This window comes from Egretta garzetta, unplaced genomic scaffold (genome assembly GCF_000687185.1).
Source record: "Egretta garzetta isolate BGI_Z169 unplaced genomic scaffold, ASM68718v1 scaffold401, whole genome shotgun sequence".
NCBI lineage: Eukaryota > Metazoa > Chordata > Aves > Pelecaniformes > Ardeidae > Egretta > Egretta garzetta.
In genome coordinates this window covers 520,383-537,100 of record NW_009258651.1, presented here as the reverse complement: position 1 = coordinate 537,100, position 16,718 = coordinate 520,383, and the positions used below count along the sequence as shown (strand labels likewise).

General features: G+C 42.3%; 1 protein-coding gene across 1 annotated transcript in view; it reads right to left on the bottom strand.

Annotated features, from left to right (window-relative positions):
• Nucleotides 1–6,807: 6,807 nt before the first annotated feature.
• Nucleotides 6,808–16,718, bottom strand: part of ZC3H12C (zinc finger CCCH-type containing 12C) — a 27,652-nt gene continuing 17,741 nt past the window's right edge. Inside the window, exons 3-6 of the mRNA XM_009648303.2 lie at nt 12,997–13,136; nt 9,956–10,190; nt 8,961–9,067; nt 6,808–8,204 (exon numbers count right to left, since the gene is read on the bottom strand). Coding sequence (XP_009646598.1) covers nt 6,808–8,204; nt 8,961–9,067; nt 9,956–10,190; nt 12,997–13,136 — 1,879 coding nt within the window. The remainder of the gene's footprint in view (nt 8,205–8,960; nt 9,068–9,955; nt 10,191–12,996; nt 13,137–16,718) is intronic.

Below are 16,718 nucleotides of genomic sequence, written 5' to 3'. Positions count from 1 at the left end.
CTATCCCTCCTCTGCTCCGCTGCCAGGGACGTCAGTCACAGATCCCGCACAGGATGATGAGTTCCGAGATCGGCGTCCCTGGGGGTACGGCGTCGCTGTAACGCTTCCACCCAGCTGCTGGGGCGGGACCTTGACCTTTCAGCCCAGCACCTCCCTTCGCCTGACGGGCGGCACTGTCATACCGTGCGCTCGGGCTGGATACAGTAAAACAGTGGCTGTTCACAGCTGTGCAAAATGTTTGCATTAAGCAAGCTACCAGTGGGCACAACTGGTGAAGGGCAACGCTACTATCTTTATTTATTTATTTATTTATTTACTTGTTTTAGGCTGACTGCTCATCCAATTTGCATTTGCATCACCGTGCTTCGCTCCTTCTTGCAGGGCTGGCAGGCTGCTCCCGCACCTCGGGCAGGAGAGGGAAGGGAAAGGGGTACCAGCAAGTTTGGCATGTGGAGCCCAGCCAGGCAATGCAATTTGGCAAAAAACCAAATCCACGGCTCCGTGTGCTTTGAATAGTCATGTTAGCACAGCTTATAGCAGCTTCTGCTTTACCTTTGCATTCATTGGGTAACTATTCCATATTCTAAATTCTATTCTATATTTTAAATTCTATTCCGTGTTCTAAATTCTATTCCATATTCCCCACAATATTCTGAGCAAGGTCACTGACAATTATGCAATGAAAGATGAGCAGATGTGCAGCAGTACTTGAAAGGAGACCAGGTCCCCTGGCACGAAGTCTCCATGCGAATTCCACTACTAAGTGACTGACATTACTATTTAACCCCAGAGTTTTAGTCTTTTCAGTAAGAGAAATGAGGGGGGAGCACCTATTAAATATGAATTACTGTATTAGAAATGGACTGATAATCTATAATAATTTTTTAGGTTTGAAATTGTTTAAATCTACTCAGAGGAAGCAGTTTTGTCGTGCAGGTAGGAACACAAAGCTGTCCATAACTCACTGCTATTCTCTATGCTGCTCTTGAGATTATTTTCTTTTTTATGAAACAAAACCAACCCATCAATGAGGAAAATGAATCTTTATTTTTTTCTCTAAAAGCAGAATCCACGTACATGTTTGGTTTTTTTTTTATGGTTTAGAAGGTGGTTTTAAGATGTGAGTAGTCACATCACATAAATCATACAGAACAACCAGTGAAGGAACGAAGAGCCAGTTTGACAATCGCTTTATCAAGTAGTCCAAACATTATTTTTAACTAATGTTTTTGCCGGAGCAGACTTCAGGACAATATTAAAATCTCACCTACTCAACACAAGTACAGAGATAATGAGGGGCAGAAGAACTACAAAAGACAATTATTGCTGCTGTATCTGCATTTCTGTTTCCTTGCAGGATGTTCTGTAATATGCTGGTAAAACAGTTTTTAAATATCAGTTTCATTAAGAATGCCATTCAGATAAATAAAAAACCAGCCAACCTAACTTGGTAAATTAGACTTCATCCGAGACCAAAGGAAGAAGGCGGCTTACAAAAAGCAGAGAGGTTTTGTTTTACAAGGTGAAGAGTAGATTTGTTACATCTTTGAAACACTGCGGATGGATGTGCTTAAACATCTAAGCAGATTTGGTTTGTAGGTGTTCCCAGTGACCACAAAGTGCAATCCCGGCCGAAGGACCTGCCTGCACCAGCGAGATCTCACCTCCTGGGCGTGGGAAGTTCCCCAGCTGTGCTGAGATGTGCTCCTCAAGCGCCCCGGTCCTCCCGCACTTACACACATACCAGTTTTACTCAGGTTTTTGCTAATGCCACCCAAATTGGCCCAGGTGAGTATTTGTGCTCAAGTTGGGCGCATGAGTAAGCATTCAGGAGCCCGGGCTCTCCCATGGCTATTAAGTCTAAGAGGAGGGACGAGAACTATTGCAGTCGTTCAGGTTAAAGGGCAGACAGAGTAATCAACACTTCAAGCACAAGTTACAACAACCCTTTAAGACCTGAAAATGGAAGCTGGAAAACTATTTAAAGCATTTTCGTAACTCTGAACCATGCACTGGATTTGATAAGTGCCTTTATAACCATCTCCTACCACACTCTTCATGTGTACCCGTGTATGACCTCGTGACGCGCTGCGAGGAGAGCCCCGCACACGGACATGCCACGTGTGACTAGGTGACTGGCTCACCAGTTTCTGATGAGACCTTAAGATACCTGAAATGCATTCTAGAACGCCTCAAGGTGAAGCCCGAGCATCTCTCATGTTACCGAGCAAAAGGTTAGCTGGAACAATCGTTTAAGACAGATGATGTTAGGATTAGTTACATGGTCAGTCTGAACAATGTGCACATACATATTTAATTTGAACACAACTCTTAAACTACGCTTCTCTAAAATTTACAAAGTATATAAACCGCATGATTTGACATTTATAAAACCTCAGCCCTTTTATAAAAAACAAAACAAGGCCATAGAGTTTTAAGTTTAAATCTATTGTTTTTTCTTCTCAGCAGTTCCTATGATAAATAAAAAATACAACCGGCACTCCACCACGGCCGTATAATGCAAGGAATAAATTAGCAAGAGTCACACTGTAATTCAAAATAAATAATTTCTAAATTATTTTTATTTAAAAAAAAAATGGTCTCTTTAATTGCACAGTATTCAAAATTTTCACTAGTCAACGAAAAGTCAGCTGGGTATTTTTCTAAATGCTCCGGAGAGTATGAAAGCATTGTGTCTCATTTTTCAAGCTTTACACCTCGGAAACACCTTGGCCAAACCATCAACTGATAAAACTGATAAACGTTTTGGTAGTCTCTTACTGCAGCCAGATGCCGTGGTCTCTCCCAGCCAAGGCGTGCAGTCCCAGCCTCCCGTTCCCAGTGAGGTACTCTGGTTTACACCAACAGCTTTGATATTTTTTGGAAAAGCGCTCACCATTAGCTACGACTTTCACAGCAGAAGACCATCAACAGCTCAACAACAGTCCCCATACTCCAAGGCTGCAAAAGTCCCCTGCAAGGGCTTCACCCGACAGGCACGCCTTCATTTTGGGGCGTCACGCGAACACACCAGGCTTTTGGCTCTCCCCAGAGCTATTTTGCAGTGGAGGACCAAGCCACAATTCAGACATACCAAAGAAAATAGGACACCTGCAAAGATGGGATCTTATCTCAGACTGTTTGCAGTTGTCTTAAACCCACTTGCCAAGTGTATGTGAGTGTGTATATATCCACATACGGGCACACACACATATTTAAAAAAAAAGAAAAAAAGACAACAAAGCAAATAATACTGTCATAGCCTGGGCATATTTAGCTCAAAGTTAGGTATCCATGGGACATATTTAAAAACTCTAAATACTGGCAACACATTGTTGTATAGAAAACAGCTCTGGGCAGATGCCTAAGGTAAATGTGCATTCAAAATACTGTGTATCTATATTCTATTACTGATGTAGCTATAATAGCTTGGCATCGTTTCTAAAAATACAGAGGTCCTGATAGGTACCAAAACAACTCTCAAGTACTGAAGATAAGGGAAAGTGCTGCCCTCTTGCTAGTAGTGGGCCAGGCCTAACTTGGAGGTACTTAACCCTTCACTGCAATCTTAGGACTCAGCTGGGGCAAAGACAGTATCACTGAACTAACTTTACTGCTTAAGTGACACAGGATGTTATGGTTCAATTGTTTGCATCACCGCAATTACATCGACAAACGTAGTACTTGACCAGCATCACTGTGTTCGTGTTTATTACTGGCGTCCTCTCTAAAGGCTGTTAAATACACAGACTGATCTCCTCCTCGTGGAGGAGTTCACACGCAACAACTCATTCTCTCCGTTATCACAGCAAAACCAAAGGAGATAGCAAGGCCCATATTTTGTCCACAGTAGATTTGCTTTACCCAATGTAAGAGAGTCTAAGGGGAACTAGCACATCATTGCACCACATTAAAAACCACCAAATTACTCCTGTTCTTATACTTTTAAAGCATTTTCAGTGCTTGTGTACAAAGCACAGAACCTGTTACAAGAATTCTCTAGCACTCAACGCACTTTGGGGGATTCAATACTGCATTAAACGTCCGTGGAGGCCATTGACCGTGATAACCCAGGTCTGGGTGCTGCAGTACACAGTCCCACGTGTCTCCTGGCACCATTTTAACAACGTGGCTAAGCCTGCTGATCCAACACTCGAGGCCAGACTGCTACATGTAGGCAGTAGGAAGCGTTCTGATGCTCGTGTGATAGGGAAAAAGACGAAATGCCTCTATTACATACATATGTTTCTGTTCGTGCTTAAAGGAATTCAACTTTTGGCAGAAGCGAATTCCTACATAAAAATAAATGTAGAAACCCATTAAAAACACAAATATAATAATTGCATTATTAAAACAGCTGCATCTACACTATGGTGTAGTACTTAAGTGTAATTCAATTTAAAAAAATCTTAGTGTACAACTAAGATGAGACCCATTTCCCAGTCCAAACCTCAGCGTCAGCGCTGCATCGATCTCTACATTAAAACATGCTCTACGGAGGGCGACCAACCAAATCCAGGGAAAAACTGTTGCCACGGGTGAAGAGGTCCTCTCCCTAAGCAGACAACGCAGGACAGATGGCACGGAGCCCCTCCAGTACTGCCGCACGGACAGGCGACGGCAGATCCCGCAGCACATCAGCAGTGGAAGCTGCGTGAGCACTACGTCCTGAATTGGTTTGCTGAACACGGTTCAGATTATTGGATATGTCTATAAGCACAATGCTCTTTAGAAGCATTTACTGTATACCCAAACCCTACTCGCTGCAACACATGGTGTCGCACAAGTAGTGAAAACGTCTTCGTATTCAAAGGTGCTTGGACATCATTTTCAGGCAGCATTTTACCTTTATTTTAGCGAGTTCCCACTACAAAGATTTTAGAAGGAAGAAGATGCCAATAGTTTCTTTTTTCCTTTTAATATGTGAAATTGAGACAGACACCTAAATAAATATCTATTTTTACTTGCCTAAGCCTATTCTATGTCTGAAATCTCTAATTTTTAAATAAATAAGGGATAAAATGTTGCCCAAAAGACTAGTTAATAGTTATACATCTGTGTTTCTACTAAATCTAACAAATCAAAATAGTTCTCAGTTAAAAAGATACAATTTGTATCAACAGTAAAAGGTACTTTCTGGTTCTTCAGGGCCTTACTTTAAATTCCAGCAAGTGTACCAAAATTATCAGCAGTAATAGTGTAAACTAGTGATTTTCTTTTTAACACTAAACATTGTTACAATGGATGGAAACCTAAAACTGTCGGCAACTGACTATGTCACGTTAAGTACATCTGACATCAATTGCAAAATCTATATCTATTTTTTATATATCTATATATATAAAAAAAGCTTACGAGGTGCTAGTAAAAGCCATGACTTAAAACCAGAAATATCCCTTACTAATACTAAACCAGACTTGGTTTGTCTGTTTCTAAAACTACACTATTTGTGGCAAGAATCAAGCCTACACGATGCAACAGGCCAAAAACTAACTTCGGGAACACATACGGTATCTTCTCTCTCCGCAACCCTCCCCTCCCCAACCAAAACAGAAAGGAAAAAAAAAAAAAACGTTTAAGTTATTATTTTGAGCTACAATATCATTACCATAGTGCAGTTAATAAATGTTGCATATCCTCAACACACAAAACCTTTTCAGGCCAGCCTTGATAAATAGCAAGAAAAATCAAACAGTATCTTAAATACAAAACTTGCATTGAGATAACTAAATTCATTTAAAAACAGGTAAATATTTTATGAAAAGCATATTTTATCCAGTACACTGGTGCAGCAATACAAAGAAAAAACACATAAAACAACTAAATGGGACCCTATGACTTCAGGCCCCCTTCTACTGACCAGAAATACACAGAGCTGGGTAACAACACACAGGAACTGAGACAGGGTGGCCTGGTTTGGGGAGGTTCTGAGGGTTTGCAGCTTCTGTTTAGGCTCAAAGCGGGCTGCAAATTCTCAGCACCTTTGAAAATCAGGCAATAAGGCTTTTACCTTATCCATAAATCAGTGAAAAAAAAAAATAAATTTTTTTCCTCCTCTGATTGCATCTGATCTTACTTATCAACCGCATCAACAAAACACGTAACTATTTCAACAAAACAAAGCAAGCAATGAAAAGTGCCATACTATAAATTACCAATATATTGTTACCCATTTCACTGTTAACTGATAACTTAATTATTTGTTTAAAAAAAAAAAAAAAATTAAGTCAGTGCTGTAGTAAATCTTTGTTTCCTATAGACAGATGATTATAGCACAAAAAAGCTCACAAAAACAAACATACATACATACATATTTATGGTGTTGTAAAAAGTTCAAAAACTTGGCTTGAAAATTGCCTGCCAGAAGTAGCAAAATCTTCTTTCTGCAGGCTGTTTTAATACCACGCAGCCCGAGGACAAACATCCAGCAAGTTAAAAAACGAAAACAAAAATCCCAACATGTAACAAGGATAGAAAGTGCTGCATATAAACCCCTGATGCACCAAAGATTATAACCAGAAAACACAATTTTTTTTAATATATATATATATATATTAATTTAAACTGGAACATTCTCCAGCTGTGAAAATAGCCATTTAAAAATTTTCAAACTAGAACACGAAACGCATCTGGTACTTCCGATGCATGGGGCTATACATACAGACTCCATGATACAGTATTTCACATAAACGGATTACTATATAACCTCCTTGCTGAGAAGGAGATCCCACATGCTATTGTAGCAAACCTCCCTCAGCAGTAGCGCTGAGCTGAAAACTACTAGACACCACAAAGATGCATCATCTCTCAATAACCTAGCTGAGATTTTTCCACTAAGATGGCTGCAGCAAGCTGCTGAGCGTCCGTCACATCAGGGTTCTTCTTCATAACGATCCTCACAAGATCAGGGGGAAAGATGTTGCAGAGGTTAATGTAAACCTTCTCCCTGGTGTCTTGGTGCCTTGGAGGGTCTTGAGGGATTCCACAGTAAGGTACGCGCCAGGTCTGGTCCTGCTGTTCAGGTAAGCTTTGGAAGGCAAACTGCTCATAACACGGCTGCGTGGGGTTACTTGACAAGGAGTAGGTCTGGCGGTAGCCGTATGCATCCATCCCGTAACTCTGCCTATCCCAACTTCCAAGCCCATCTTGGCCAGAATAAGGCTTTCTGTGTCTTAATGGAGAATTATTATATAAACGTGAGTCTGAAATGCTGTCTATTCTCGTGGACACAAGGGCTCTCCCCAGATGCATGGTCTTTGAATGTGACGAACTCTGAGATGTAGAGTAGTCGTTCGGACAACTAGAGCGAGCACCAACTGTTGGATGCTGTAGATGCACAGCCATGTATGGAATTGGAGGTTTGTGGTGAAGCTTTGGTTCTTCATGACTATAGCTTTGCACTCGTGTGAGAGGCTCGTGGTAGCTCTGTAGGAAGGGCTGAGTGTTAAGGCGGCCATGGGGGTGCATATGTTGGCACTTCAAGTTCTCCTCTAGCTGTGGGTCAGGTGAACTCATGTAAGAGCGATCACTGTAACCCACGTAGGAATCACTACTGCCACAGCTAACGCTCCCTTCGCTGCTGCAGTCAGAAGCTACAGAGCTAATCCTATAATCTGTGTCCAAGGAGAAGCGCCTTTCAGGACTACGTGGACCAGATATACTTAGATTTGAATACGCACTCAGCATAGAGTAATACCCTACATCCACAGGAGACTCACATTTTGGATACTGGTCATAAGGCATTGGCGTTCCGTGATTTTTGGTTGCCATCATCACTGTAGGATACTGTCCCTGTGGTCTTTGATCCTGAGGTGGGAAGTGAACTCCGGATGGAAGGCCGTTTGTTAAAGGTGCAGTACTTTGGGGTTTTGCAGCAGAAGAACTTGGTATACTAACTAAAGAAGGTACAGACCTGGTTTCCAATTTGTTTTTGGTGGGAAGCTTTTCCTCCAAGTCTTGATAGACTTGAGTCCTTATACTAGGATCCGATTGCCTCTTTGGAGCAGCACGCTTCAGCTCAGAAGTGCCATCATTTTTAGTGCTAGAGGGAACACTATTGCTTTTTACCAGTCCTCCTTCACTTGTAGTTTTGGCAGCTGTGCTTCTAGACATGGCACGAAGTTCATCAGCTACAGACCGCTGAGGCTGATTTCCTCTTTCTGGATGATAGTATTTGCATTTGTGTCCATAGGTACATTTCTTCCCTATTAATACAAACACAACCAGATTAAAACCCCACAACTTCAACCAAAATCTGTTAATCATCAAACAACAGAAATGCCCCTCATTTAAAGTTCTACTGATGATTTGAAAGGTCTTGCAAATGGTTTTGTGCGACACGGGATGAGATGTAAGATCTCCTCTCTTGTACTGTGAGGAAAAAGAGGCAGTGGTAGCATGCTGCAGCTAGTGCTCTGGGAATGCAGACCATTACCAGCCACATTTTGAGCTGAACATAACATTGTCAATGCGTCTGTACAGGCATACTGTATTGGGCCAAGGAGATATATAGGCAGAAAACTTAATAGGAAAGTCCAACAGAATTGTAAGACCAGCAGGTTTCAGCTCAGTCAAGATGGTGGTGTGCCTGTAGGGTTGCTCAGTAGCTAAACTTCAGACAGCTCAACCAATTTTCTGGAAGAAAACTTATGACCAAATCACACTAGAGAAGGGCTTTCTGGAGCCTGCAGAATTTAGGTTCTGTTTTGAATCTATTCCTACAAACAATTAATAAAGTTGCTCCTTTAGTTCAACTAGTAGATAGAAATGTTCTCTAATTCACACATGAAAAAAAAAAATCACTTCATTTTCCATCTTCAGTTCAGCATTTCAACCACTCTCAGGCTAAGGAACAATGTAAAAACCTCTGCTTTTTTTTATTTTTGACAGTGTTAAAATAAAGCAGGAGCTTGGTCCCCAGTCCCAGCAGTACAGAAAAAAGATGAGTTAAATCAAATTACCATATGGACATGGTTGCTTCTTATGTTCTGGCACAATAGGCTTCTTCCTAAGAAAATTATCCAGACTTGGACCATGGCGGCCAAGAGGATCATCAGGAGGCATAAATCTATAAACCAAAACAAACAAAAAAATTATTATGGAAGCAAACAAGCCTTCTCATATTCCTCATGCAATGACCAAGAACTGTGTCCTGCACCATAACCTGCCATGCTGACATTTTAAGCCTGGATACTTTGAAAGCTGTTTTGAAAGGCCACCATTCTGCTGCAGGTACTGCCCGGGACATAAGTCATAGAAATAGACTGTGTGGACACCCTTAGTCTGCTTCAGACACCTTCAATCTCACTCAGTTGACTGCTCTAGGGCAAAGCAGGGCTGCACACAACCCGTTCCTAAACCAAAGTAAGGGCAGCAATACAGCCAGCGATTTCTTAAAATGCCACAACTAATTTTGCAAAACTGTGCTCATTGTCTAGGACTCTTGCATCATCAGTATTTAGGAATGAGTCCTTCCCACTGTGAGAAGCCATCAGTAGTAACTGCAATTGATCTGTACACTGGGGTATGAAGATACCATAGATGGATCTAAGCAGACAGTTGAACTAGAGACGTCCTGAGATTCATTCCAATATGGGTTCTCCATGGCTCTAGGACTTGGGAGTCTAATCACAGGCACTCAAAAATTCTGGCTCAGTATACCAAGAGAACTGGAATACTATACCATAGCATACACCAAATATAGCATAAATATTGCCATACGCCAAAAGGGAGAAAAATGGCATAAAAAGATATAAAGATATTGTTATAAAAAAGCTCTAGGAAAAAACAGAATTTGCATACTTTTAATCAGAAGACCAAATCTATGGTTGACTATTCCTCCTGTTTTCCCACATGTCCCTAATGATTTGGGTGTAAGATAAGAAATTCACACAAGTCTTCAAACTGTCCTTTCGTCAATTATTTTAGTGGCATATATAATGACTGAATGACTTACTTGTCATTAACAAATGAATACATCAGCAAGCGTTCATCTATGAACTTCTTCCACTCAGGCTTTTCATTAGCTAGATCCCTGTAGTTATCATTCGAAACAATGATGCCATCTGACTCAAAGGCCAACTTCACTATAAATCGGTCATCGTAGCATACCACCCTTCTCCCTTGCACTCGTCGGGATGGTGTGAACACAAGAATCTTCTCCTTCTCTAATTTACGCAAGATTTCTTGATCTACAAAGAAAAAGAAAGAAAAGAAAAATATGTTTAATCTCCAAAGACATTAGATTTGACGAGGAAAATCCGAGCATTTAGGACTGAACGTATCTTAAATGATTATAGTCCAGCAGAAGGTATCTGATATATGATATTTGAAGTTACAGTCAGCAGTCAACTGGCAATACTTAAAAAAAAGCCAAAAAACCCAAATAGAAACCTCCTGCTCCACACAGTTTCTCTAAGACCCACACAGGGGACCTTGTTCATGTTGCTGTGGTTAAAAGAAACACTGCATATCAAAATGCCTGTGAAAACTCCTCTGGTTGAGGAGGGGGAAAAAGAAAATATCTTAAATCTTATTAATCATTTTGGCTAATAGGAGGGCTACACTCAAGCACAGCCAAGCGTTTCCCATAACTGAGCTCCTTGGTAAAGACAGACCCTTTGTGGTACCCAGCAAGAAACAGAATTTTGAAATAATTCCAGTAGCTCACGTGAATGGGATTGCCTCATAAAAGTTTCTGCCCATCAAGAGAAGGGATTACTACTAGCACCCACAAGGACTAGAACACCCACGTTCTGTACAAACACTCAGGCTCTTTACAAATGTTAACAGCATCCCCTAAAAAGATGCCGAATGTCATCTTGTAACCAAGAGTGAATGTGGGGGTTTTGTTTGTTTTATTTTACTTCCAGTAATAGTTCAGAACATATCTTTCCTTCAAGGGTTTACAGTTTTATACATAAAGTCTTAGCAAATCCAAACAGATTTCTCTTTAATCCTGCTAAATAAGCATGTTTAACATTTTATCTAATTCCTTCTTGTCCTACACAGTCTGTGAATCACCTATCCAAAAGCATTTTCTCTTCCTGTGTGTGGGACCTGGAGATCCTGAGGAGCTCTGAAAGATGGCCCAAGGAGGTTGATCTGAACTAAGATACTGGACATAGCACCAGTGCACCTAGCACTGAAGCACATAGCCCTTGTGTCGATTCTCCTAGCTATCACTCTCCTCAGAGCAGACAAGCTATGAAAGAAAAATAAACAAAAAGCTAGGCAATAGCTAAAACGGCAGAAGATGCTTGAGCAGTGAATATGAGTCATGGCTCTTAGTAACTATTTAGATCTCAAATAACTCAACTGTTTTGTAGCACCAGAAACTTGACAGGGAACATGTTCCATCTAGGAAAAAAAAAAAAAAAGACTCCAACAGGAAGAAATACAGCATTAATATTACATATAAGCAATATATTTGATACGCACATTTACCTGCTTAGTAGGAAAAGCACAAGATTTTAAATTAAATCCAACCTTTTTGTATTCACACACACCCTGCCCCACCATGTGGTAAATGATGAATAAGAGTGTGATGGAACGTGACTTTTTTCCTTGCTAAGAAAGAACACAAAATTTCACTGTGTGATGACTGGCAGGTAATAATAAGAAAGATGCAGCTGTTGTTTAATCTGAGAAACTTCTCACAAATACTGACAGTCTAGAACCATCCTCACGTTAGTCATCTAAGACTTCCTCAAAATGCCAGGTGGCCACATTATTTCAGATGCATATCTCTGCAAATGGAGTGTCAGCACAATGTATGCCACAGGACTGGTAGCAAACAGGCTCCCTGCATCCTGACCAAAACTGAAGAACTTCTGTTCTACAGACGATACAATAACCTTCTTCGATCTTCCTCCCATTTTCAGGGTCCGTGATGACACACGGCAAACTGATTTTTCATTGCTAGACAACTGGTCAATTCTAAGTTGTGCTACTTCCTTGAAACTCCTTTTGGGGCTTCTGGCCCTATTCACAGCTTGAGCAGGTGTCACAATTTATTTCTAAATAGCCAAATCCTTACTGTTTAGCCAATGTTCTTCTCATACCTCAAACACTAGTACAGTGAAAGAAAAAGGCTTCAAGAGAAAAGCTCCACATCGCTTGTGATGAGAACATCAGCTTTCCATTTTCTTGCATTAACATGATATATTCTAGTAGCAATCAAGCAAATGAAATGAAGTGTTGTGAAGATCTTTACCAATATTTGAAAAGGCATGTGCCAACCAAAACATGCTTCCATATTCTTTTAGAAGCCATAGCTACTACTTTCAAAAGCTTCCCCCCCTTTAAAGGTAGTCGTATTTAAAAAAAACCCCAAACCCCCCCAAACCACTAATTCTCCCCTTCCCTTTAAATTCTAGGTTTTTTTTTTAACCCCAAATTCTCCTCCGACTTCAGGGCAGAGGGAGAACAACTCTTCAGCCTTCACACAGAATCAATTAGTTTGATCGAGAAATAAATGCCTCCACCCATTTTTTTTTTCTACATAAACAGGTTCAAAATTAAGATCTTCAAAAGCTCTCTCACTTGTTAATAGTAACAACGGAAAGGGGAACCGTTCCCTTTCTGTCAGGATAATTCCTGTAACCCCAAGCGCGGGCCGTGACTCACCGCAGGTGACCAGCAGACAGGCCAGCCTGGCAGAATCTGCTCACCACAAGCAAGATCACCCGGTGAATCATTAGCTTCAAACCTCATCACTGCCAATGCTACATGGGTGTAACAGATTTAAAAAATGGCAACTACGTTCTTCAAGAAGTAAGTGGCAACATTAATGGAAAATTCATCAGGTGAGCAGAAAAGGAGGACTTGGAGAGGGCATTGCTTTGTCTTTTTTCCTTCCTGAAGATCGCAATGAAGTTACTACACCAAAGATACTTTCTATCATAGTCTTTAATTTCTAAAGATTTGTTCATTCGAGCAGCAGCTCTCATGCTGTACAAAGCATCAAACAAACCACCGAAGGTGGAACGCGCTTACCTGTGATAAGAGCATCAGGTCTCGACTGTTCTTTCCTCCATGCTGGCACGAACACTGTAACATCCTTGTGGCCTCTTTCCAAAAACCAGTCTACTGCCAATTTGATTCCTCGGCAGGAAAATACTTCTTTGTTCCCATGGCTGAAACACACATTAAAATTCCCTATTACATGACTTTGCTTTTCCATGACTGTAAACGGAGCACAGTGAAACGTGTATCTCAAAGCCATGCTCTTCACTTGCGCCGTGGTTTCTAAAGGCAGCTGGGAGTCAGTCTGAGCCTCGCCCAACATTCCCATCACTTGCAAGATGGTGTGGGAGAGGGGTGCTAAATCTGCCAAACATTTTTAGCACCTGTTCACAGACTGGACAAGTAAGGAAAAATATAAGTAGAGAGTGTTAAAAATCCTCATAGCCCAACCAAAATACGGGGTATAACAGGCATCACGGAGACTTGGTAAGGGAAAGCAGGAGGCCTGAAATACCAATATGAAAGAGTGCAACTAGGATACGCCAGAAGGTGAGTAGGGAGCACCGGTGTGCACGGTGGCAGGGGAAGAGACAGCAGATCCCCACAGCCGGAGCTCTGGGATGTCCCATCTGAACGGAGAAAGAATGAGGAGGACGACTTCAAGCCCAAGGGGGAGGCAGGCACTCTGCAGGACAGATTAGGCAAACAGGAGAGACTGTCCAAAATCAACATGACAAAACCAAGAAGTTGCTTAGTACTGCACTTCAGAAGGAGAAATTAATTGTGTATTAAAATAGCCATGAAAGACAGTTCAGCAGAAACCCATCAGACACAAGGAAAACAAAAGATGTGCATCTGTTGTGCAATAACTGAGGTAAGGCAAGAGACACAATTATGTCATTTCCTAAAGGCAGATGAGTCCTCAGACAACTTCTACATCCAGTTTTGGGCATGACATACTACAAAAGACACAGAGGAATTGGAAAGAATCCAAAAGTGAAATGAGACCTATGGGGAAAGACTGCAGGAAGGGCATTTGGTTAATCTGGAGGAAAAAGGCAGCCTGTGGAGGATCAAAACAATCTTCAATATATGGGAGGTTAATTAAAATAGAGGACAGCAATCAACCATTGGGTGTCCACTGAAAAGTTCTGGTAGCATGGTGCTGCAGGGTGGCCTCTGTGAGGAGCGGTCAGGGGCTGTCCCGTGACGGGCCTGCCTGGCTCCAGCCAGCTCCATGAAGAAGGAGCAAGGAATGAGGGAACACCAAGGCCAGAGGAGGAGGAGGTGCTCTGTGGGGAGCAAGTACACCCCCAGAGGCACTGCAGCCTGGGGACAACATGAAGAAAAGCACGAGAGGAAGGAGTGGCAGAGAGAAACCTCCATGTCCTGACCCCAGCCCCCAGCGCCCTTCACTGTCTCTCTGAAGGGCCTGAGCATCTCCTATGGCCACGGCAAGGGGGAGGAGAGGTGTCTGGAGCGACATGAGCCTGGGAAAAGGAGAGGATAGATGTTTTTCCCTTTAAGTATTTTAATGTTTGTCTTTTTTGTTTCTCATCATCTGAATCAGCAATTAAATATTTATGTTAACCTTCCAATGGAAATAGTCTATTCTATTCTAAATTCCCCAAGTTGAGTCTGCTTGGCATGCAACACTACTTGGTGAGTGATTTCCCCATCATTATTTTGACCCATGAGTTTTCTCGCTCTCGTTCCTCCTGTTTTCTCCCTGTTCTGTTGGTGGGGGGAGCGAGCACCTGAGCTGCCTGGGTGCCAGCCGCAGCTGACCCACCACAGTACCACTGGGTGAGGACAGAAAAGTTCTTAACTAGTGTAAGGAACAGTTAAGCAACATGCTAGAAAAAGCTTTCTAACTGATCAATGGGACAGTCTGCCATGGATTTTGGGATCTCCTCACCAGACACTTTGCAGAACATGTCAGACGGCTCCTCTGGGGGCCAGTCTGGGTTCTCCGTGCACAGGAGGAGAGGAACAACTTCTCTGAGGTCTCTCCCAATCCCACAGCTCTATGGAGCTGAAGAAACACAGGGGCATGGCAGCAAGCTCTTATCTTTCGCTTGGCTGGCATGTTGCATATAGAGCGTATGCCACAATCTGCTTTCCAGACAGGTAAAAGACAATTCTTTCACCATGGAGTGATTTGCAAAGAGGACAATATGATGATGGATAGAGACAGGGATCCTAAAAGTTCCTCCTACTTGCATGTTTTGAGGGAACTAAACCCAACAGAAAATTATTTAAAAACTTTTTTTTTAGTAGGACCATTTTAAAGTACCTACTATTTCCAGCTTCCTAAAACACAGCACTGCCATGTGTTTCTTGATACTTGGAGGAAGCTTGAGTAATTGTGCAATGGATGAAGTGACACGGTAAAAATCAGAAAAAATTGAAGACAAAGTTCAGATTCCAGAAGCCTGTGAAGGAGCTGGCGTACACATTCACCTGCATCTGGGTGTCGAGAGAGAGTGAGTCATGGCTAACACCTCTCACAAAGCATCACCTCAGCAGGGGCTGTGCTGAAGGTCACAGGTCCCAAACAAAAGAAAAAAAAAGAAAGGGGGTGGAAAGAAAAGAAAGGGGGGGAGGGGGGGGGGAAGAGCCCACTACCATCTGGATTTAAGTGAGGAACTGTACTACTTCCTCTTCTAATTATGCTGGAGACAGGACCTGGAGACATCATCATATACTAAGATATTGCAATTGTGGCTGGCTGTAATAATAAAAGTTTGTAGGTTTTAGCTTGGCACAGGGTACTCCAAAGATAGCTTAAATCCTTCTGTGCCTACAGTGCTATACTAGGAAGACTGGCAGGAGCAAGACATCTATGTTTCTGTAGTCTGTATTTATATTCTATATCTATACATTCCCTGTTTTGTATGGCAGTATTACACAGAATCACAGAATGGCAGGGGTTGGAAGGGACCTTGGGAGATCATCCAGTCCAACCCCCCTGCTAAAGCAGGGTCACCCAGAGCAGGTTGCACAGGACATCATCCAGGCAGGCTTTGAGTATTTCCAGAGAAGGAGACTCCACAACCCCCCTGGGCAGCCTGTGCCAGTGCTCTGTCACCCTCAAAGTAAAGAAGTTCTTCCTCATGTTCAACTGAAACCTCTTATGCTTCAGTTTGCACACTATTCATGTGACCATGCTCACGCTCCTGAGGGAAATGGGAATAACAAAGAGTATAGTCAGGACCCTAAATTTTAAGAAAGCAAACTTCCAGCTCTTCAAGGAGATAGTCAGAAGGACTCCCTGGGAAATGGTCCTCAAGGACAGGGGAACAGAACAGAGCTGGCAGATCTTTAAGGATGTGATCCACAGAGCGCAAGAGCTCTCAATCCCCAGGTGCAAGAAGTCAGGCAAAGAAGGGAAGAGACCGGCATGGCTGAGGCAAGAGATGCTTGTCAAACTAAGGAGGAAGAGAGAACTGCACAGGCAGTGGAAGCAGGGACAGGCATCCTAGGAAGAGTATAGAGGTATAGAGACATGGCCTGGTTGTGTAGGGATGGGGTCAGGAAGGCCAAGGCGCAGCTGGAACTAAACTTGGCAAGGGATGCGAAGAATAACAAGAAGGGTTTCTACAGGTATGTCAGCCAGAAAAGGATGGTTAAAGAAAGTGTACCCCTGCTGACGAGCAAGACCAGCAAACTGGTAACAGCAGATGAGGAGAAGGCTAAGGTACTCAACACCTTTTTTGCCTCAGTCTTCACTGGCAACCTCTCTCCCCACC